This window comes from Bos indicus x Bos taurus, chromosome 4 (assembly GCF_003369695.1).
Source record: "Bos indicus x Bos taurus breed Angus x Brahman F1 hybrid chromosome 4, Bos_hybrid_MaternalHap_v2.0, whole genome shotgun sequence".
Lineage (NCBI taxonomy): Eukaryota > Metazoa > Chordata > Mammalia > Artiodactyla > Bovidae > Bos > Bos indicus x Bos taurus.
The window spans coordinates 75,538,423-75,562,859 of record NC_040079.1 but is presented as its reverse complement, the minus strand read 5'-3'; the positions used below and the strand labels follow the sequence as shown (position 1 = coordinate 75,562,859).

At 38.4% G+C, this 24,437-nt stretch overlaps 1 protein-coding gene across 1 annotated transcript in view; it reads right to left on the bottom strand.

Moving 5' to 3' along the window:
• FBXL13 (F-box and leucine rich repeat protein 13) overlaps positions 1-24,437 on the bottom strand; it is a 217,273-nt gene that overhangs the window by 26,177 nt on the left and 166,659 nt on the right. Inside the window, exon 18 of the mRNA XM_027539757.1 lies at positions 9,715-9,798. Coding sequence (XP_027395558.1) covers positions 9,715-9,798 — 84 coding nt within the window. The remainder of the gene's footprint in view (positions 1-9,714; positions 9,799-24,437) is intronic.

Here is a 24,437-nt window from a genome sequence, read left to right as displayed (position 1 = left end):
ATGGCAACCCACTCCAGTGTTCTTGCCTGGAGAATCCCAGGGACAGAGGAGCCTGGTGGGCTGCCATCTATGGGGTTGCATGGAGTCAGGCACGACTGAAGTGACTTAGCAGCGGCAGCAGGAGTGGGGAAACTTGCGGCTGGAGCCAGTACAAGTAGGCACACTGAAAGGGTAATTGACTAATTGCTGGAAACCGAGAATGGAGTAGCCTGAGAGAAAAATTCCTGGCGGGCCAACCTTAAGTGGGCCTACAGACTTTCGTGAGCTTTACCTCTAGGAGGGCCTCTAAGAGGGCCTCTAAGTTCTGACAGCAGAGACTTAAGGGGAGGAATAAAGTATTTAGTAACCATTTTGAAATAATGCTCTGGACATATGCAAGCCTGGTTCAAAATTCAAAAGTCAACTAATGTAATTCATCACATCAATAGTCTAAAGAAGAAAAACTATATGATCATATCAAAGATTGTATTTGACAAAATCCAACACACATTACTGAAAAACACTCTCAGCAAGACTAGGAATAGAGGGAAAGTTCTTTCAACATGGTAAAGAACATGTACAAAAAATCTATAGCTAACATCATACTCAGTGAAAAGAAACCTGTGGTTTCCCTGTAAGATCAGGAATGAAACAAGGATGTTTTCCCTTTTCACTCTTATTCCACATCATACTGGAAGTCCTAACTAATTCAGTAAGAAAAAGAAATAGAAGGTATATAGATAGAGAAGAAAAAAAATGCCTGTGTTTGCAGATGGTATGACTGTTAGGTAGAAAATCGCAAAGAATTAACAAAAAGCCAAAACAAAAAAACATACCAACTACTAGAACTAATAAGCAATTATAACAAAGTTGCATGATATAAAATTAGTATACAAAAAGGAATGTTCTGTATGTTCATTTTGTCCCTGTAGACCTTCTTCCTCCAAGATTTGACAAGCCTTGCTCATACATAGGTGGGCAGTAAGAGGGCTTAAACAGAGAGGCCTGCCTTTGTAGTATGTGAACATGATGCACAGTGTTATGAGATTGTAACAGAAGTAGATATGGAGTCAGGCTGAGTAAAGATGGAAAAAAAAAACACCAAACATCTGGGGGCTTAGGGCACATACACGTTGCCAAAAGCAAAAGGGTTAATTTAGTGCCTAAGTGTGTACATCAATATCCTGCATGTTATACTAATTTAACTGGGATGTTGGGAAATATGTCTAAAATCATAATCCTAATTAAAAACAATGATCCATTTTCTTTTTACTTTGTATATTCTCTTATAGCATTCTCAAGAATAGTAGTAATTAATTATGTAGTGTCATAGAATTGCTTAATACTCTTATACATACATATGTTTAATCAATTATAATTTAGGTGCCACTAAAAAATGCACCCAGGGATCAAACCCACGTTCTTGCTCATCACAGGCAGATTCTTTACTACTGAGCCACCTGGCAAGCCCCCCAAAATGCACTGGTTCATTCATAGGAATAAAACTTTTTAAATTGTTTCTTCTAAAAGCATATTCGAAACATTTCCTTACCATAGGAAAAGGAGTCTTGCCATTTACATAGATTCTTAATTTTTTAAAGTATAAACACAAAGATAATTCTTTTTTTTAAAAAAAATAGACTTTATTTTTTAGAAGAGTTTTAGGTTTGCAGCAGAATTAAGCAAAAGTTACAGAAATTCCCCATATTATCTCCTACCCCCACAACATGCATAGCCTCCCCTATTATCAACATGCCCCACCAGAGCGGTATGTTTGTTACAATTGATAAACCTGTATCAACACATCATAATCACCCAAAGTCCATAGTTTACATTAGGGTTCCCTCTTGGAATTGTACATTCTATTAGTTTTGACAAATGTATAATGACATGTACTCACCATGATAATATCATACAGAGCAGTTTCACTGCCCTTAAAATCCTCTGTGCTCCACCTTTCAATCTCTTCCTCCCCTATAGGTTTTGATCTTTTTACTGTCTTCATAGTTTTGCCTTTCCAGAATGTCATATAGTTGGAATCATACAGTACTTAGCCTTTTCAGATTGGCTTCTTTCATGGTAATAGCATTTATACTTCCTCCATGTCTTTTCTCAACTTGGTGTCTCTTTTCTTTTATTGCTGAATAATGTTCCATTGTCTGGATGTTTATTTATCTATTTACCTATAGAAGAACATGCTGGATGCTTATTTTGGCAATTATAAAGAAAACTCCTATAAACATCTGCATGAAGGTTTTTTTTGTGTACGTATACTTTTAGCTGAGCTTTGATGCTTTGCAGGATTTATCTCCCATTCTTTGAAACAAATATGTCTAGTTAAGGCTTCCAATATACCTCCCACATTTGTTCGTTGATGTAGTGAACCCTTGAGATATTCTGCAGTATATCCAGATGTTTCACATCCTTTCAGTTTGAACTGGAAGGATGGACTCTTCCAAGTTGACTTAAATTGAAGCAAGAGGGCTGGGCCTCTGCCTCATAGTATCAACCAGCAACTGGATTAGCTCTGATCCAGGGAAGAGGCCTACCCTGGGATACAGCAGCTCCTGAGGAAGGACTCAGCTGGGGGAGTGAGTGCCTTATCACTGTCCCCTGCAACTCACCAGCTGAAACCATGGAACTCAGGTTGGGACTTGAACCCATGGTCTTTAAACCGAGATCACACACCTGATCTCAGGAATTAATGAAACTCAGGTTCTTGATGTCTCATTGCAGAAAGAATTCAGTGAGAGACAAAGTGATAGGTAATTATTTAGAGAGAAACACACTCCACAGGCAGAATGTGGGTCATCTCAGAAGGTGAGAGCAACCAAAAAGATAATTCCTTAAAAAACTAATTTTTATTTGCCTTGAATAGTGACCACAATTTATTTGGTATTAGTTAGTTTGTTAGTTCAATCATTCAGTCGTGTCTGACTCTTTGAGACCCCCTGGACTGAAGTACGCCAGGCCTCCCTGTCTATCACCAGCTCCCGGAGTATACTCACTCATGTCCATTGAGTTGGTGATGCCATCCAACCATCTTATCCTCTGTTGTCTCTTTCTCTTCCCATCTTCAATGTTTCTCAGCCTCAGGGTCTTTTCAAATGAGTCAGTTCTTTGCATCAGGTGGCCGAAGTATTGGAGTTTCAGCGTTAGCATCAGTCCTTCCAATGAGTATTTAGGATTGATTTCCTTTAGGATTGACTGGGTGGATCTCCTTACAATCCAAGGGACTCTCGAGAATCTTCTCCAACACAACAGTTCAAAAGCATCAATTCTTCGGCACTCAGCTTTCTTTATAGTCCAACTCTCACATCCATACATAACTACTGGAAAAACCATAGCTTTGACTAGATGGACCTTTGTTGGCAAAGTAATGCTCTGCTTTTTAATATGCTGTCTAGATTGCTCATAACTTTTCTTCCAAGGAGCAAGGGTCTTTTAATTTCATGGCTGCAGTCACCATCTACAGTGATTTTGGAGCCCCCAGAAATAAAGTCTGCCACTGTTTCCACTGTTTTCCCATCTATTTGCCATGAAGTGATGGGACCAGATGCCATGTTCTTAGTTTTCTGAATGTTGAGTTTTAAGTCCATTTTTTTCACTCTCCTCTTTCACTTTCATCAAGAAGCTCTTTAGTTCTTCTTCGCTTTTATTGATATTTCTCCTGGCAATCTTGTTTGGTATTCAGTTCAGTTCAGTTGATCAGTCGTGTCCGACTCTTTGCAACCCCATGAATCGCAGCACACCAGGCCTCCCTGTCCATCACCAACTCCCAGAGTTCACTCAAACTCACGTCCATTGAGTCGGTGATGCCATCCAGCCATCTCATCCTCTGTCATCCCCTTCTCCTCCTGCCCCCAATCCCTCCCAGCACCAGAGTCTTTTCCAATGAGTCAACTCTTCTCATGAAGTGGCCAAAGTACTGGAGTTTCAGCTTTAGCATCATTCCTTCCAAGGAAATCCCAGGGCTGATCTCCTTCAGAATGGACTGGTTGGATCTCCTTGCAGTCCAAGGGACTCTCAAGAGTCTTCTCCAACACCACAGTTCAAAAGCATCAATTCTTCAGCACTCAGCCTTCTTCACAGTCCAACTCTCACATCCATACATGACCACTGGAAAAACCATAGCCTTGACTAGACGGACATTTGTTGGCAAAGTAATATCTCTGTTTTTCAATATGCTATCTAGGTTCATCATAATTTTTCTTCCAAGGAGTAAGCATCTTTTAATTTCATGGCTGCAGTCACTGTCTGCAGTGATTTTGGAGTCCAAAAATATAAAGTCTGACATTGTTTCTACTGTTTCCCCATCTATTTCCCATGAAGTGATGGGACTGGATGCCATGATCTTCATTTTCTGAATGTTGAGCTTTAAGCTAACTTTTTCACTCTCCACTTTCACTTTCATCAAGAGGCTTTTTACTTCCTCTTCACTTTCTGCCATAAGGGTGGTGTCTAAGATGTATACATATATTTAATCTACACACATATACTCAACAATTGGGTTTCCCTGGTGGCTAAGCTGGTAAAGAATCCACCTGCAGTGCAAAAGACCTGAGTTTGATCCCTGGGCTGGGGAAATCCCCTGTAGAAGGGAAAGGCTACCCACTCCAGTATTTTAGCCTGGAGAATTCCACAGACTGTGTATAGTCCATGGGGCTGTAAAGAGTCAGACACTACTGAGTGACTTTCACTTTCTCCTGCATTGCAGGCAGGTTCTTCACTATCTGAGTCACCAGGTTAAGGGAATATAAAAAGCAGTTAGACTAAATAATTTTATTTATTCCATTGGTTCTATTCAAACAACTTAATAACACAAAACTTCTAATATATTTGTACCATAGCATCTCAGTTAAAGGGGCTTCCCAGGTGGTGCTATTGGTAAAGAATCTGCTGCCAAATGCAGGTGACACAGGAGACACGGGTTTGATCCCTGGGTTTGGAAGAAGAAATGGCAACCCATTCCAGTATTCTTACCAGTAAAATTCCATGGACAGAGGAGCCTGGCGGGCTATAGTCTGTGGGGTTGCAAAGAGTCGGACATGACTGAGCAACTGAGCACACACACACATCGCAGTTAAACCAATTCTTTTGCCAAACTTGACGGTCTGTTATTTAAATTCACCAAATGCTCAAGGAAAAAAGTTTCTTGAGAAATGCCCAGCTATGACTATATCAGACATTGCTTCCAAAATGAGTGTCTTTCAAGAGTACCAAATAATTTCAGTTTAACATGATCATTGAATGTCTAATGTTCTCAGGAAAAAAACCAAAGTTGGGAAAAGTAATTAAAACCAGATCCTAAAAACTTAATACATCTGAGGCTCCAGATATTCAAACTTCATATGCTGTGGTTTCCAGTAAAACTAAAATGAGGTAATTTTTTATTCTTATTATGTTCATGACTCTTGCAAAACCAAGCCAGGGTAAAAATGCTTATCGTCTCCTTTTTCTCATTAAATCATTATGTAGTTTTCAATGTCGTATGCCAAAAAGCGAGTTCCCTACCTTCTAAATAACAAGAAATTTCCTGATAAATTTAGGATAATCTAAACATCTCAATTTAATCACGTTTGTTTCAAATCCAGATAAAGAATCGTGAAATTGGCTTATGTATCACTTTCTCCTCCTCCCTCTTTATTTCATTTTTTTTGGAACTTAATAATTAAGCTGGAGGAGGAAAGGAGGAGAAAGATTACCACATGCCCATTAGTGTTAACCTTGAAACCTTGGAAGAGGTAAAAAGAGATCAAAAGTCACAGCATTTCAGTGTGAGCATACAGTCACACATACACATACACACACACCACATACACTCCAAAAGCAGGGAGGAGAGGAGAAAAAAAGGGATGATGAGAAAGAGAAAAAAAAATTTTTTTCACGAACTTGAATAGAACAGCCAATCTTGTGCAACTGATAATTAAATAATTCTGTATTTCCATGCTCCTGTATCCCCATCTTTTGTTTTCTTTTAGATCACTGAAATCAATATATCAATAAAAGACTACATTTTTAAAAGCTATACCAAACTCAGCTGTATGATCATACAGTTAGCATATAGGTAAACTTTTTCATCTAAAATCTCAGAGCACCTAAAAATAGTATGATTTTCAGGCTTCCAAGAGGGAAAATAAAAAGGCCATGGCAGGAAGCACTGGCTTCCTGATACTTAGCTTCAAACTTTGGTGAGCACTCTCTTTCATTCCAAGAAGCACTTTTAAATGAATCAGTCAGTTCAGTTCAGTCGCTCAGTCATGTCCAACTCTGCGACCCCATGAATCACAGTGCACCAGGCCTCCCTGTCCATCACTAGCTCCCGGAGTTCACCCAGACTCATGTCCATCGAGTCGGTGATGCCATCCAGCCATCTCATCCTCTGTCCTCCCCTTCTCCTCCTGCCCCCTATCCCTCCCAGCATTAGGGTCTTTCCCAATGAGTCAACTCTTCACATCAGGTGGCCAAAGTATTAGAGTTTCAGCTTCAGCATCAGTCCTTCCAATGAACACCCAGGACTGATCTCCTTTAGGATGGACTGGTTGGATCTCCTTGCAATCCAAGGGACTCTCAGGAGTCTCCTCCAACACCACAGCTCAAAAGCATCAATTCTTCAGTGCTCAGCTTTCTTCACAGTCCAGCTCTCACATCGATACATGATATGTCATCACAATAGGGGGTTTTGATACTTCTGAATGATTTGTAGTTATTGATCAAATGTAATTGATCACCATAAAGGAAATATAATCCAATATTAGAAATGTTAGTACCTGTTTAATTTCAATAACCTTTACTCTGTTGCCTTGTTAAATACCTTTTGAATGCTTGACTAGATCATATACATGGATAAAGTTTTATGTAAATTCATGTTTAATCCTTAAATGAACTGCAGTACGTAAATCATGGTTTAACCTTAGAGGAACCTCTTGGCTTTTTCTTCTCATAGGTTACACACATTATAACCCCTTTCCTTATTGTAGAGTTACAATCTTGCCCTATGCAAGTTGTTGCTCCTCTCTGGGATCTTTGCTTTGAAAAATAGTGTTTGTTCTTTTTACCTTTTTATACAGTTGAATGTACTACTAGGTAGATTTCTTAGAAATTGCTAGAAATTTGGCAACCAGGATCTGAAACTGGGAGAAATTCACATTGTTTGACATTATTGCCTCCTAAAGGAGACTTCTTATTTTTTTTTTCTTTCCCTTCCCTTCTTTTTAAAGGAGACTTCTTATCAATGTTACATTTTCCTGTTCAGTACCATTACACTGTCCCGATACAATGAAGTACAGTGAAAATCATTTGAAAACAATTTTTCCCACTAGGTTATGTTGACCATCAACCATTTAGAATAGTGGTTCTCTGTTTCTACTCTTCATTTCTGTAAAATTATATTAGTTTGCTGAGAAGGCATAGGACTTTGGACTGTTTAAGCCCTCTGGGCCTTAGTTTCCTCACTTGTAAAATTGCAGAGATGGTTTAGATGATTCTAAGATCCCTTCAGCTTCAGAATGGTGAAATTCTATGCTAAAGTCTAGAACACCATTTGACCTGGCACTCTCTGTAGCCCAACAGTTCATATAATGTTTGAACACTCTCCTATTAGCTATGTTAGAACTTCCTGAAATTTTCATTTCAAATTTATGGAAGACAGCTTAACTTCAGGTCTGCCATGCTCTGGTGGACTTTTCAGCTAATATTTGCATTATCTTTCTACATGTGAGATGACTTCTTTTATGTCAATAAGAGTTTGTATTTAAATTATTTTTCTGAGTTTAATCCCAGATTTTCATATTTTCTGGGGTTTCTGAACTCTCAGGATACTTTAAATGGGGTTTCCAATGCATTTAACAGTTTCCACATTCCTAGATTATTAGTTCCATTTAAAAATGCTATCTTCCACTATTTTACTAATCAGTAACCAGATTTTTTGAATGCTTTATTGACTATGCCAAAGCCTTTGACTGTGTGGATCACAATAAACTGTGGAAAATTCTGAAAGAGATGGGAATACCAGACCACCTGATCTGCCTCTTGAGAAATTTGTATGCAGGTCAGGAAGCAACAGTTAGAACTGGACATGGAACAACAAACTGGTTCCAAATAGGAAAAGGAGTACGTCAAGGCTGTATATTGTCACCCTGCTTATTTAACTTCTATGCAGAGTACATCATGAGAAACGCTGGACTGGAAGAAACACAAGCTGGAATCAAGATTGCCGGGAGAAATATCAATAACCTCAGATATGCAGATGACACCACCCTTATGGCAGAAAGTGAAGAGGAACTAAAGGGCCTCTTGATGAAAGTTAAAGTGGAGAGTGAAAAAGTTGGCTTAAAGCTCAACATTCAGAAAATGAAGATCATGGCATCTGGTCCCATCACTTCATGGCAAATAGATGGGGAAACAGTGGAAACAGTGTCAGACTTTATTTTTCTGGGCTCCAAATTCACTGCAGACAGTGACTGCAGGCATGAAATTAAAAGACGCTTACTCCTTGGAAGGAAGGTTATGACCAACCTAGATAGCATATTCAAAAGCAGAGACATTACTTTGCCAACAAAGGTTCATCTAGTCAAGGCTATGGTTTTTCCTGTGGTCATGCATGGATGTGAGAGTTGGACTGTGAAGAAGGCTGAGCGCTGAAGAATTGATGCTTTTGAACTGTGGTGTTGGAGAAGACTCTTGAGAGTCCCTTGGATGGCAAGGAGATCCAACCAGTCTATTCTGAAGGAGATCAGCCCTGGGATTTCTTTGGAAGGAATGATGCTGAAGCTGAAACTCCAGTACTTTGGCCACTTCATGCGAAGAGTTGACTCATTGGAAAAGACTCTGGTGCTGGTAGGGATTGGGGGCAGGAGGAGAAGGGGACGACAGAGGATGAGATGGCTGGATGGCATCACCAACTCAATGGACATGAGTCTCAGTGAACTCCAGGAGTTGGTGATGGACAGGGAGGCCTGGCATGCTGCGATTCATGGGGTCACAAAGATTCGGACAAGACTGAGCGACTGATCTGATCTGATCTGATCTGAACCAGATTTTGCCCTAGTTCAATACAAGTATGATATATAATTTCAGTTGTCTTCTTTTAACAGCAAACTGAGATGCTTAATGTTGTGATAAACACCATGTATGGCTTGCTCACAATAACTACTTTATGACTTCCTATCTATCACTCAACACCAAGTCTAGGAAATTTACTTCTCATGAGTTCTTAAATTACCATTTGAGCATACAATCATTTATCTTATCCAATTACTTATCTCATGCTTTCCATCCTGGCAAAGTATACTACCAATTATGTTTGAATAACTTAGTCCCTAATGGTTAAGTACCTGGTATAATTTTTCAGACTCCCCCAATTTTCATGGTTAGATGATATAACATTTCTTTCTACAGAACATTTCTGTTATATTGATATGAGAAGACTTTTACCACATTGCAGTTCATTATTCTCCAAATAAAATGTCAGCCTATCCCTGTCTATCCTATGAGTCTGACATCTGGAAGGGAGAGACCAGACAGGAAAACAAGGGAAAGCAAATCCTCTCAATCACCTCAGGCTGTGGAGACCTGACTAAAGGTTGATCCTGGCTCAACCAAGATCACATACGTATTATTAGTTTCATTCCGCTTCTTTTTTTTCCTATTGTTACCCACAAAGGTTATTCAATTTGCACTTAATTTTCAATCTTAATTCTTTAACAGCAACAACAAAAAACATAATTGTCTTACCTGGATTCCAAAATCGGTGATTTTATCACACTCAGACACAGAAAGTTCCTTTAATTTTCTATGTCTGGAAAGTGTCATCAAACCCTAAAAATGTTTAATATAAAGATTATTTGATAATACATTAGTATAGAAGGTGTATTTCCAATAAGATAACAACAGTTTATGCAACTAAAAATATTTAGCTTCTGTTTTATATTTCTTTAGACTTAATCATACAATCACTTTGGTTAGGCAACATTATTCAATAAAATTTTCAGGTTATCTCTAATGTTTTACAAAAAGTATTACAAATCCTAGAACCAGAAAACTTCTTATCTTGCCTCCTGTTTTCAGGTAAATGTTACATGAATCAATGTAAAGAAATCTTCAGTTGCCTAAGTTTACAGCTTTATTTTATTTGAAGACACTTCATGTGGCTAATGAATCTATTTATCAATAAATTCTTATTTATGCTTAGCCTAAAATCTGAAAATCTTTAGTTCATTTTATTATATTTAATTGCTTGGAGGGAGAAGAAACACATCTTTAGGTAAAGGCCCATAGACAGATAATTATTCACTAGTAGTTCATTTCTTTTTTCAGGCTAAAAGTTTTGTTTCTTTTTATTTAAAAAAAATGGATTTCACTTTCAGCTCTTCACTTTTTTAATGTGTGGTTTTGTTGGTGCTCAAATGATAAAGAATCTGCCTGCAATTCAGGAGACCCAGGTTCAATCCCTGGGTCAGGGAGATCCCTTGGAAAATACTGGCAACCCACTCCAGTTTTCTTGCCTGGAGAATTCCATGGACAGAGAGGCATGATGGGCTGTAGTCCATGGGGTGGCAAAGAGTCAGACACAACTGAGCAACTCACTTTCGCTTTCACTTTCGTCGGTTGGCCCATTTCTCAGTACCTATTCTCCTAAGCTGGTACAACATTCAGTTAAGGAACTGACTGTTGTGCCTTATAAATGCCATCCTTCTGTTTTGCATTCAGGATCATGTTACTTTTCTATTTCCTGTATATGCTTCCTAGACTATATAGACTAGAGCAGTTTCTCCTCCTTTTATGGTCCCAGAGCTGGCTGGCAGGGGAAAATGCTGGAAATGGTATATGATTTGTCCTTTTCACATTTTATTTTCAGGACTGATTTACCTTTTAATCATAAAAACCACATTTGGACTATAATTGAAAATGGGTCATGCAAGTATTATATGCTGTTTTTTTTTACCGATTTACATATTGGACCTTTCATTTTTCAAAAAGAAAATGCATATCAAAGAGAAGAGTACTTGAAATTCTGCTTGATTGAAGTCACTGTTAAATTAGAATTTCTCATTTCATTTAACAGTTCTGTACGCCACACAAAAATAAAATGACCCAATTTATTCATTTCATTGCAAATGTGGATTCCTTTCCTAGGAACACATTATATTTTCTGTCTCATTGTTTCAAAACAAAGAATGGGCACTCTGTGAAGCCATCACATGTGGTCTGGGTTCCAGATGTGGATGCTGTTTTATTCATGTTAAAAGAATTGGAATTTAGATACTCTCCCAACAGAAACTAAATTGTTTGAACAAAAATATCAAGTAAGTGATTCAGTTTTTCTGTTTGCCCTATGCTTGATAATAGCTAAACATGTTTTATTATTCTATGTGGAATTTGTTTTATGAAACTATCTCTAAATAGTTTCTTTGAAGTTTTCACTTTTTATTGCTTCTATGTAGGCCATGTTAGAAATTTTTTAAATGAACTATAATGAAGTATACTTGCTAAGTATGACATTTAACAGACTATGGACAGATAATAAGAGGCCTTGGCACTGAAATTTATAAATGCTCCAAATTAGAAGGTGTTCTCTGAAGCAAATGATGGTTCCAGCATTTTACAGTCTTTCTTTATACCTTAGAAGTCTTGAATCTCAGGTCTAGAGAAAATTCATTCATTCTTAATTTATTATTCATTAGATAAATATTTAATTAGCATGTATTATAAAGCAAAGGAGAAAAGGAAAGATATAAGCATCTGAATGCAGAGTTCCAAAGAATAGCAAAAAGAGATAAGAAAGCCTTCTTCAGCGATCAATGCAAAGAAACAGAGGAAAACAACAGAATGGGAAATACTAGGGATCTCTTCAAGAAAATCAGAGATACCAAAGGAACATTTCATGCAAAGATGGGCTCGATAAAGGACAGAAATGGTATGGACCTAACAGAAGCAGAAGATATTAAGAAGAGGTGGCAAGAATACACAGAAGAACTGTACAAAAAAGATCTTCATGACCCAGATAATCACGATGGTGTGATCACTCACCTAGAGCCAGACATCCTGGAATGTGAAGTCAAGTGGGCCTTAGAAAGCATCACTATGAACAAAGCTAGTGGAGGTGATGGAATTCCAGTTGAGCTATTCCAAATCCTGAAAGATGATGCTGTGAAAGTGCTGCACTCAGTATGCCAGCAAATTTGGAAAACTCAGCAGTGGCCACAGGACTGGAAGAGGTCAGTTTTCATTCTAATCCCAAAGAAAGGCAATGCCAAAGAATGCTCAAACTACCGCACAATTGCACTCATCTCACACGCTAGTAAAGTAATGCTCAAAATTCTCCAAGCCAGGCTTCAGCAATATGTGAACCATGAACTTCCTGATGTTCAAGCAGGTTTTAGAAAAGGCAGAGAAACCAGAGATCAAATTGCCAACATCTGCTGGATCATGGAAAAAGCAAGAGAGTTCCAGAAAAACATCTTTCTGCTTTATTGACTATGCCAAAGCCTTTGACTGTGTGGATCACAATAAACTGTGGAAAATTCTGAAAGAGATGGGAATACCAGACCACCTGATCTGCCTTTTGAGAAATTTATATGCAGGTCAGGAAGCAACAGTTAGAACTGGACATGGAACAACAGACTGGTTCGATATAGGAAAAGGAGTTCATCAAGGCTGTATATTGTCACCCTGTTTATTTAACTTCTATGCAGAGTACATCATAAGAAATGCTGGACTGGAAGAAACACAAGCTGGAATCAAGATTGCCGGGAGAAATATCAATAACCTCAGATATGCAGATGACACCACCCTTATGGCAGAAAGTGAAGAGGAACTCAAAAGCCTCTTGATGAAAGTGAAAGTGGAGAGTGAAAAAGTTGGCTTAAAGCTCAACATTCAGAAAACGAAGATCATGGCATCCGGTCCCATCACTTCATGGCAAATAGATGGGGAAACAGTGGAAACAGTGTCAGACTTTTTTGGGGAGGGGCTCCAAAATCACTGCAGATGGTGACTGCAGCCATGAAATTAAAAGATGCTTACTCCTTGGAAGGAAAGTTATGACCAACCTAGATAGCATATTCAAAAGCAGAGACATTACTTTGCCAACAAAGGTCCGTCTAGTCAAGGCTATGGTTTTTCCAGTGGTCATGTATGGATGTGAGAGTTGGACTGTGAAGAAGGCTGAGCGCTGAAGAATTGATGCTTTTGAACTGTGGTGTTGGAGAAGACTCTTGAGAGTCCCTTGGACTGCAAGGAGATCCAACCAGTCCATTCTGAAGGAGATCAGCCCTGGGATTTCTTTAGAAGGAATGATGCTAAAGCTAAAACTCCAGTACTTTGGCCACCTCATGCGAAGAGTTGACTCATTGGAAAAGACTCTGATGCTGGGAGGGATTGTGGGCAGGAGGAGAAGGGGACAACAGAGGATGAGATGGCTGGATGGCATCACTGACTCGATGGACATGAGTCTCAGTGAACTTCGGGAGTTGGTGATGGACAGGGAGGCCTGGTGTGCTGCGATTCATGGGGTTGCAAAGAGTCGGACACAACTGAGTGACTGATCTGATCTGATCTGATATTGATCAGGCTCTGGGATAGAAGCTGGGAGTATAAAAGTCAGTGAGATGCAGTGTCTACCCTCAAGGAGTCCATAGTCTAGCATTGAAGACATACTTAAAATAGATTGCTACAATCCTGTGAAGGTAAATATTGTGCACAGTGATTAAACCAAAGAGGAAAGATGAAGCCACTATTTTGGATTAGAGAAGATTGGGGGAGAGACATGGGGGAGAGTCATGAGTGGGGAAGTGTAATTTGCCAAGTAAACTACAGAGGGAAGGACATTCCAGGCTGAAGGAGCAGAATGCGCAAAAGCATTAAAGTATGAAATAATATGGTGTATGCATGAAGCTGTATAGTATGGCATGATTAGATTTACATGGATTTTTAAAAAATTATGTGAAAAGCTGGTCAAACAATTTATCTTAAGAAGAAACTGCAAGGTTTTGTTTTTGTTTTGTTTAATCCTTTGTTAATTGTTTGAGGGAGGAGTCCTGGGAGTTGGCTGTGCCAAACTTTTACTTCTGGGAGGGATGGAAAGAGGAAAGTGGGAAGACAAGACAAAAATAAGAAGGAAAGTGGATACTTAAATTTCCAGGGAATTTGTAGTATAATGAAAATGTAAATCCTCCTTCATCTCCTTCAAAAGTAAGCCAAACTCAAGAATGCTTTGCAGGAAAGGTTATGTTTATTTTGCCAAAACTTAGAAGGGACTGAATTTTGTAATCAGTTAAAATGCAGAGGAAAGCAAATATGTGGTAGCCTGGGGAAGTCACTAGCATTGCAGGTTATATGAGAACACAAGGCCTTAGGAATTCATAGGAATCCTGGGGAGCACTTTTCTCCTCGACAGGCCATGGAATTAAGGGAACAGGAGTCCTTGGTGGAAAATTGGCTTATACTATAGCTCTGATGGCTTCTCAGGTGGCTCAGTGGTAAAGAATCTACCTGCCAATGCAGGAGATGAGGGTTTGACCCCTGGGTCAGGAAGATCCCCTGGAGTAGGAAATGGCAACCCACTGCTGTATTATTTTTAATTTTAATTTTAATTGGAGGATAATTATTCTATAAAATTTTGATGGTTTCTGCCATACATCAACAGAATCAGCCATAGGTCTTCATATGCCCCCTCCTCCCCCAAACTACCTTCCCACCTCTCTCCCCACCCCCCAACTCCAGTATTCTTGCCTGGGAAATCCCATGGACAGAGAAGCCTGGAGGGCTACAGTCCATGGGGTTTCAAAAAGTCAGACATGACTGCACGACTAAACATGCATAGCTCTGGTATCATGTCTATAGAATGGAGTGTCAAGACTTAAGATTTGAAAGGAAGCAGGCACCACATAATGAGGGCCTTGAGCGTTATTCTGGAATGTAGACGTTATCCTACGCAACACTATTAAACAAAACTTTGCCTCTTCAGGGAATAAATGACAATAATTCAAAAAGGAATGAGGATGTGTTTCAAAAGAGGTATAGGGACCACAGAGCAGGGAGTGATTTTAGTTGGAAGGAGGAGGTGTCAGTCTAGAAGAAACTTTCATGGAGGAAGAAGAATTTGAATTAAGCCTTAAAGACTGGGTAAGATTTTGACAAGTAAAGTAATAGGAACAGTGTTTCAGACTGAGAAAGCAGCACGAACAAAGGCTTCATTTGGAAAGTGTGAGTTGTTTGGGAAGTAGTTCAGTCTGGGGTCACTGGGAGTAGTGGGAGGGAATACTGCTCACTGCCAGGAAGCCTTGCGTGTACACCAGACAAAGCCTTTGAAAACTAATCTTTTTTCCCCCGGTTTTGCATCTGGATTGTTTATCTGATACAGATACACATCAGCAATGAACTAGTTACCAAAGGTTGAAATAGTATGTGTGTTTGTGTGCACTTACTATATGACTGAGTCATACTACTCCAGGCTTAGAATATCACTGACGTAAACAGAAAACATACCTCCCCCAACTCTTTATTTTGAAAATATTCAAATTTATAGACAAGTTCAAAAAATGGTATAATGAGTACTTACATATCCTTTATATTTATGTAAGAATATAGTTTTATATGTGTATATGTTGTTGTTGTTGTTGTTCAGTCATTAGGTCCTGTTTGACTCTTTGCGACCCCATGGACTGTAGCCTGCCGGGCTCCTCTGTCCATGGGGGTTTCCAGGCAAGAATACTGGAGTGGGTTGCTGTTTCCTTCTCCAGGAGATCTTTCTGACCCAGGGATCAAACTCGTGTATCTTGCACCTCCTGCGTTAACAAGCAGATTCTTTACCACTGAGTTACCAGGGAATATATATATATATATATATATATGAATATATATATATATATGAATATATATTATATATTATATAATATAAATTCTTGTGTGTAGCATGAACCATTTGAAAATAAGTCTCTGGTATCATGATGTATCTGGTATCTGGTATCATATATAATATATATATTATATATTCATATAATATATATATAAAATCATATGTGTAGCATGAACCATTTGAAAATAAGTTTCTGATATCATGATGCTTTGCCTCTGAATATTCTATATGCATCTTCCTAGGACATTTCCCTATGTAGCTATATAGTCTTATGTATATATAATATGATACCTAAGATTAACAGGAGTACCATACTATATAATATAGAGTCAGTATTCAGATTATCTTTTTATCCAATCCCCAGAGTTCATGCATTCCATTTGGTTGTCATGTCTCTTTAGCCTTTCTTTTTTTTTCTTTAAATTTTACCTTTCAAAATCCCAGGCCAGCCATTATATAAAATATCCTGCATTCTGGATTTTTCTGATTGTTCCTTATGATTGGATTCTAGGTAAACATTTTCTGCAAAACTACTACCTAGGTGCTGTTTCATTAGAACTATATTTTTCCTATTTATTTAATAAATAATCCATGATGTGATCCTTTGAGACCACATGAGTTCCCTGTTTCTCAACATCCTTTCAGTCAATGATTAGAGCATTAATTGATGATCCTTGTCTAAATCAGTTATTTTGTTGGGAGTTGCAGAAATATTGAGTTTTCTGATTCTGTCTTTCCTTCTGAATGTAGAATCCAGTATTCATTTAAACCTTTTTTTCCTCATTATTCTTTTCTTACTCCCTGCTGAATAATTTGGGAAGTACTTTGAATAAAAGATTATTTTAGACAAAACAATTAACTGTCCCACTTAATTTTTTGTGTCACTTATCAACAACCTTTTTTATTGAGATATAATTAAGATATAACATTATATTACTTTCAGGTATACAAGAGAGTGATTCAATATTTGTATATATTGTGAAATGATAATCACAATAAGTCTCTTTAAAATCTGTCACCATATATATTCCAGTTTTTTTCTTGTCATGAGCACTTCTAAGATCTACTCTCTTAGCAATTTTCAGATATACACTGCATTATTATTAACTGTCATAGCAAACACCCTCTTCCAACAACACAAGAGAAGACTTACACATGGACATCACCAGATGGTCAACACCAAAATCAGACTGATTGTATTCTTTGCAGCCAAAGATGGAGAAGCTCTATACAGTCAGCAAAAACAAGACCAGGAGCTGACTGTGGCTCAGATCATGAACTCCTTATTGCCAAATTCAGACTGAAACTGAAGAAAGTAGGGAAAACCACTAGACCATTCAGGTATGACCTAAATCAAATCCCTTATGATTATACAGTGGAAGTGAGAAATAGATTTAAGGGACTAGATCTGATAAAGTGCCTGATGAACTATGGAATGAGGTTCGTGACACTGTACAGGAGACAGGGATCAAGACCATCCCCAAGAAAAAGAAAGGCAAAAAAGCAAAATGGCTGTCTGGGGAGGCCTTACAAATAGCTGTGAAAAGAAGAGAAGCGAAAAGCAAAGGAGAAAAGGAAAGATATAAGCATCTGAATGCAGAGTTCCAAAGAATAGCAAGAAGAGATAAGAAAGCCTTCCTCAGCGATCAGTTCAAAGAAATAGAGGAGAACAACAGAATGGGAAAGACTAGAGATCTCTTAAAGAAAATTAGAGATACCAAGGGAACATTTCATGAAAAGATGGGCTCGATAAAGGACAGAAATGGTATGGACCTAACAGAAGCAGAAGATATTAAGAAGAGGTGGCAAGAAAGAACTGTACAAAAAAGATCTTCACAACCAAGATAAACACGATGGTGTGATCACTGACCTAGAGCCAGACATCCTGGAACGTGAAGTCAAGTGGGCCTTAGAAAGCATCACTACGAACAAAGCTAGTGGAGGTGATGGAATTCCAGTTGCACTCTTTCAAATCCTGAAAGATGATGCTGTGAACTTGTTGCACTCAATATGCCAGCAAATTTGGAAAACTCAGCAGTGGCCACAGGACTGGAAAAGGTCCGTTTTCATTCCAATCCCAAAGAAAGGCAATGTCAAAGAATGCTCAAACTACCACACAGTTGCACTCATCTCATACACTAGTAAAGTAAAGCTTAAAATTCTCCAAGCCAGGCTTCAGCAATATGTGAACCGTGAACTTCCTGATGTTCAAGCTGGTTTTAGAAAAGGCAGAGGAACCAGAGATCAAATTGCCAACATCCGCTGGATCATCAAAAAAGCAAGAGAATTCCAGAAAAACATCTATTTCTGCTTTATTGACTATGCCAAAGCCTTTGACTGTGTGGATCACAATAAACTGGGGAAAATTCTGAAAGAGACGGGAATACCAGACCATGATCTGCCTCTTGAGAACTCTGTATGCAGATCAGGAAGTAACAGTTAGAACTGGACATGGAACAACAGACTGGTTCCAAAGAGGAAAAGGAGTACGTTAAGGCTGTATATTGTAACCCTGCTTATTTAACTTATATGCAGAGTACATCATGAGAAATGCTGGGCTGGAAGAAACACAAGCTGGAATTAAGATTGCTGGGAGAAATATCAATAACCTCAGATCTGCAGATGACACCACCCTTATGGCAGAAAGTGAAGAAGAACTCAAAAGCCTCTTGATGAAAGTGAAAGTGGAGAGTGAAAAAGTTGGCTTAAAGCTCAGCATTCAGAAAATGAAGATCATGGCATCTGGTCCCATCACTTCATGGCAAATAGATGGGGAAACAGTGGAAACAGTGTCAGACTTTTTTGGGGAGGGGCTCCAAAATCACTGCAGATGGTGATTGCAGCCATGAAATTAAAAGATGCTTACTCCTTGGAAGGAAAGTTATGACCAACCTAGATAGCATATTCAAAAGCAGAGACATTACTTTGCCAACAATGGTCTGTCTAGTCAAGGCTATGGTTTTTCCAGTGGTCATGTATGGATGTGAGAGTTGGACTGTGAAGAGAGCTGAGTGCCAAAGAATTGATGCTTTTGAACTGTGGTGTTGGAGAAGACTCTTGAGAGTCCCTTGGACTGCAAGGGGATACAACCAGTCCATTCTAAAGGAGATCAGCCCTGGGATGTCTTTGGAAGGAATGATGCTAAAGCTGAAACTCTAATACTTTGGCCCCCTCATGCAAAGAGTTGACTCATTGGAAAAGACTCTGATGCTGGGAGGGATTGGGGGCAGGAGGAGAAGGGACGACAGAGGATGAGATGGCTGGATGGCATCACCGACTCGATGGACATGAGTTTGAGTGAACTCTGTGAGTTGGTGATGGACAGGGAGGCCTGGCATGCTACAATTCATGGGGTCACAAAGAGTCAGATACGACTGAGCTACTGAACTGAATTAACTGTAATCACCATGCTGTATATTATACCCCATGACTTATTTATTTTATAACTAAAAGCTTATACCTTTTGTCCCCCTTCACCCATTTTGCCCTCAACCTTAACCCCACCTCTGCCAATTACCAGTCTGTTTTCTGCATCTATGATGTTTTTTAAGATTCCACATATAATTGAGATCATGTGATATTCATCTTTCTCTGTCTGACATTTCACTTGGCATCATACCCTAAAGATCCATCCATATTGTCACAAACGGCAAGATTTCCTTCTTTTTTATGGCTAAATATACATACACACACATACACACACACACACACACACACACACATATATAGACCACATTTTCTCTTTTTTTTTTTAATTTTATTTTTAAACTTTACAATATTGTATTAGTTTTGCCAAATATCGAAATGAATCCACCATAGGTATACCTGTGTTCCCCATCCTGAACCCTCCTCCCTCCTCCCTCCCCATACCCTCCCTCTGGGTCGTCCCAGTGCATCAGCCCCAAGCATCCAGTATCGTGCATCGAACCTGGACTGGCGACTCGTTTCATGCATGATATTATACATGTTTCAATGCCATTCTCCCAAATCTCCCCACCCTCTCCCTCTCCCACAGAGTCCATAAGACTGTTTTATACATTAGTGTCTCTTTTGCTGTCTCGTACACAGGGTTATTGTTACCATCTTTCTAAATTCCATATATATGCGTTAGTGTACTGTATTGGTGTTTTTCCTTCTGGCTTACTTCACTCTGTATAATAGGTTCCAGTTTCATCCATCTCATTAGGACTGATTCAAATGTATTCTTTTTAATGGCTGAGTAATACTCCATTGTGTATATGTACCACTGCTTTCTTATCCATTCATCTGCTGATGGGCATCTAGGTTGCTTCCATGTCCTGGCTATTATAAACAGTGCTGCGATGAACATTGGGGTACACGTGTCTCTTTCCCTTCTGGTTTCCTCAGTGTGTATGCCCAGCAGTGGGATTGCTGGATCATAAGGCAGTTCTATTTCCAGTTTTTTAAGGAATCTCCACACTGTTCTCCATAGTGGCTGTACTCGTTTGCATTCCCACCAACAGTGTAAGAGGGTTCCCTTTTCTCCACACCCTCTCCAGCATTTATTGCTTGTAGACTTTTGGATCGCAGCCATTCTGACTGGTGTGAAATGGTACCTCATAGTGGTTTTGATTTGCATTTCTCTGATAATGAGTGATGTTGAGCATCTTTTCATGTGTTTGTTAGCCATCTATATGTCTTCTTTGGAGAAATGTCTATTTAGTTCTTTGGCCCATTTTTTGATTGGGTCATTTATTTTTCTGGAGTTGAGCTACAGGAGTTGCTTGTATATTTTTGAGATTAGTTGTTTGTCAGTTGCTTCATTTGCTATTATTTTCTCCCATTCTGAAGGCTGCCTTTTCATCTTGCTAATAGTTTCCTTTGATGTGCAGAAGCTTTTAAGTTTAATTAGGTCCCATTTGTTTATTTTTGCTTTTATTTCCAATATTCTGGGAGGTGGGTCATAGAGGATCCTGCTGTGATGTATGTCGGAGAATGTTTTGCCTATGTTCTCCTCTAAGAGTTTTATAGTTTCTGGTCTTACGTTGAGATCTTTAATCCATTTTGAGTTTATTTTTGTGTATGGTGTTAGAAAGTGTTCTAGTTTCATTCTTTTACAAGTGGTTGACCAGTTTTCCCAGCACCACTTGTTAAAGAGATTGTCTTTAATCCATTGTATATTCTTGCCTCCTTTGTCAAAGATAAGGTGTCCATATGTGCGTGGATTTATCTCTGGGCTTTCTATTTTGTTCCATTGATCAATATCTCTCTTTGTACCAGTACCATACTGTCTTGATAACTGTGGCTTTGTAATAGAGCCTGAAGTCAGGTAGGTTGATTCCTCCAGTTCCATTCTTCTTTCTCAAGATAGCTTTGGCTATTCGAGGTTTTTTGTATTTCCATACAAATTGTGAAATTATTTGTTCTAGCTCTGTGAAGAATACTGTTGGTAGCTTGATAGGGATTGCATTGAATCTATAAATTGCTTTGGGTAGTATACTCATTTTCACTATATTGATTCTTCCAATCCATGAACATGGTATATTTCTCCATCTATTAGTGTTCTCTTTGATTTCTTTTTTTTTTTAATTTTATTTTATTTTTAAACTTTACATAATTGTATTAGTTTTGCCAAATATCAAAATGAATCCGCCACAGGTATACATGTGTTCCGCATCCTGAACCCTTCTCCCTCCTCCCTCCCCATACCTTCCCTCTGGGTCGTCCCAGTGCACTAGCCTCAAGCATCCAGTATCGTGCATCGAACCTGGACTGGCATCTCGTTTCATACATGATATTATACATGTTTCAATGCCATTCTCCCAAATCTCCCCACCCTCTTCCTCTCCCACAGAGTCCATAAGACTGTTTTATACATCAGTGTCTCAGTGTCAACAGAATACTGTTGGTAGCTTGATAGGGATTGCATTGAATCTATAAATTGCTTTGGGTAGTATACTCATTTTCACTATAATTGATTCTTCCAATCCATGAACATGGTATATTTCTCCATCTATTAGTGTCCTCTTTGATTTCTTTCACCAGTGTTTTATAGTTTTCTATATATAGATCTTTAGTTTCTTTAGGTAGATATATTCCTAAGTATTTTATTCTTTCCATTGCAATGGTGAATGGAATTGTTTCCTTAATTTCTCTTTCTGTTTTCTCATTATTAGTGTATAGGAATGCAAGGGATTTCTGTGTGTTGATTTTATATCCTGCAACTTTACTATAATCATTGATTAGTTCTAGTAATTTTCTGGTGGAGTCTTTAGGGTTTTCTATGTAGAGGATCATGTCATCTGCAAATAGTGAGAGTTTTACTTCTTCTTTTCCAATTTGGATTCCTTTTATTTCTTTTTCTGCTCTGACTGCTGTGGCCAAAACTTCCAAAACTATGTTGAATAGTAATGGTGAAAGTGGGCACCCTTGTCTTGTTCCTGACTTTAGAGGAAATGCTTTCAATTTTTCACCATTGAGGATAATGTTTGCTGTGGTTTTGTCATATATAGCTTTTATTATGTTGAGGTATGTTCCTTCTGTTCCTGCTTTCTGGAGAGTTCTTATCATAAATGGATGTTGAATTTTGTCAAAGGCTTTCTCTGCATCTATTGAGATAATCATATGGTTTTTATTTTTCAATTTGTTAATGTGGTGTATTACATTGATTGATTTGCGGATATTGAAGAATCCTTGCATCCCTGGGATAAAGCCCACTTGGTCATGGTGTATGATCTTTTTAATGTGTTGTTGGATTCTGATTGCTAGAATTTTGTTAAGGACTTTTGCATCTATGTTCATCAGTGATATTGGCCTGTAGTTTTCTTTTTTTGTGGGATCTTTGTCAGGTTTTGGTATTAGGGTGATGGTGGCCTCATAGAATGAGTTTGGAAGTTTACCTTCCTCTGCAATTTTCTGGAAGAGTTTGAGCAGGATAGGTGTTAGCTCTTCTCTAAATTTTTGGTAGAATTCAGCTGTGAAGCCGTCTGGACCTGGGCTTTTGTTTGCTGGAAGATTTTTGATTACAGTTTCAATTTCCGTGCTTGTGATGGGTCTGTTAAGATTTTCTATTTCTTCCTGGTCCAGTTTTGGAAAGTTTTACTTTTCTACGAATTTGTCCATTTCTTCCATGTTGTCCATTTTATTGGCATATAATTGTTGATAGTAGTCTCTTATGATCCTTTGTATTTCTGTGTTGTCTGTTGTGATCTCTCCATTTTCATTTCTAATTTTATTGATTTGATTTTTCTCCCTTGTTTCTTGATGAGTCTGGCTAATGGTTTGTCAATTTTATTTATCCTTTCAAAGAACCAGCTTTTGGCTTTGTTGATTTTTGCTATGGTCTCTTTTGTTTCTTTTGCATTTATTTCTGCCCTAATTTTTAAGATTTCTTTCCTTCTACTAACCCTGGGGTTCTTCATTTCTTCCTTTTCTAGTTGCTTTAGGTGTAGGGTTAGGTTATTTATTTGACTTTTTTCTTGTTTCTTGAGGTATGCCTGTATTGCTATGAACTTTCCCCTTAGGACTGCTTTTAAAGTGTCCCACAGGTTTTGGGTTGTTGTGTTTTCATTTTCATTAGTTTCTATGCAAATTTTGATTTCTTTTTTGATTTCTTCTGTGATTTGTTGGTTATTCAGCAGCGTGTTGTTCAGCCTCCATATGTTGGAATTTTTAATCGTTTTTCTCCTGTAATTGAGATCTAATCTTACTGCATTGTGGTCAGAAAAGATGCTTGGAATGATTTCTATTTTTTTGAATTTTCCAAGGCTAGATTTATGGCCCAGGATGTGATCTATCCTGGAGAAGGTTCCATGTGCGCTTGAGAAAAAGGTGAAATTCATTGATTTGGGATGAAATGACCTATAGATATCAATTAGGTCTAACTGGTCTATTGTATCGTTTAACGTTTGTGTTTCCTTGTTAATTTTCTGTTTAGTTGATCTATCCATAGGTGTGAGTGGGGTGTTAAAGTCTCCCACTATTATTGTTATTGTTAATTTCTCCTTTCATACTTGTTAGCATTTGTCTTACATATTGCGGTGCTCCCGTGTTGGGTGCATATATATTTATAATTGTTATATCTTCTTCTTGGATTGATCCTTTGATCATTATGTAGTGACCATCTTTGTCTCTTTTCACAGCCTTTGTTTTAAAGTCTATTTTATCTGATATAAGTATTGCTACTCCTGCTTTCTTTTGGTCCCTATTTGCATGGAAAATCTTTTTCCAGCCCTTCACTTTCAGTCTGTATGTGTCCCCTGTTTTGAGGTGGGTCTCTTGTAGACAACATATGTAGGGGTCTTGTTTTTGTATCCATTCAGCCAGTCTTTGTCTTTTGGTTGGGGCATTCAACCCATTTACGTTTAAGGTAATTACTGATAAATATGATCCTGTTGCCATTTACTTTATTGTTTTGGGTTCGAATGTATACACCGTTTTTGTGTTTCCTGTCTAGAGAATATCCTTTAGTATTTGTTGGAGAGCTGGTTTGGTGGTGCTGAATTCTCTCAGCTTTTGCTTGTCTGAGAAGCTTTTGATTTCTCCTTCATATTTGAATGAGATCCTTGCTGGGTACAATAATCTGGGCTGTAGGTTGTTTTCTTTCATCACTTTAAGTATGTCTTGCCATTCCCTCCTG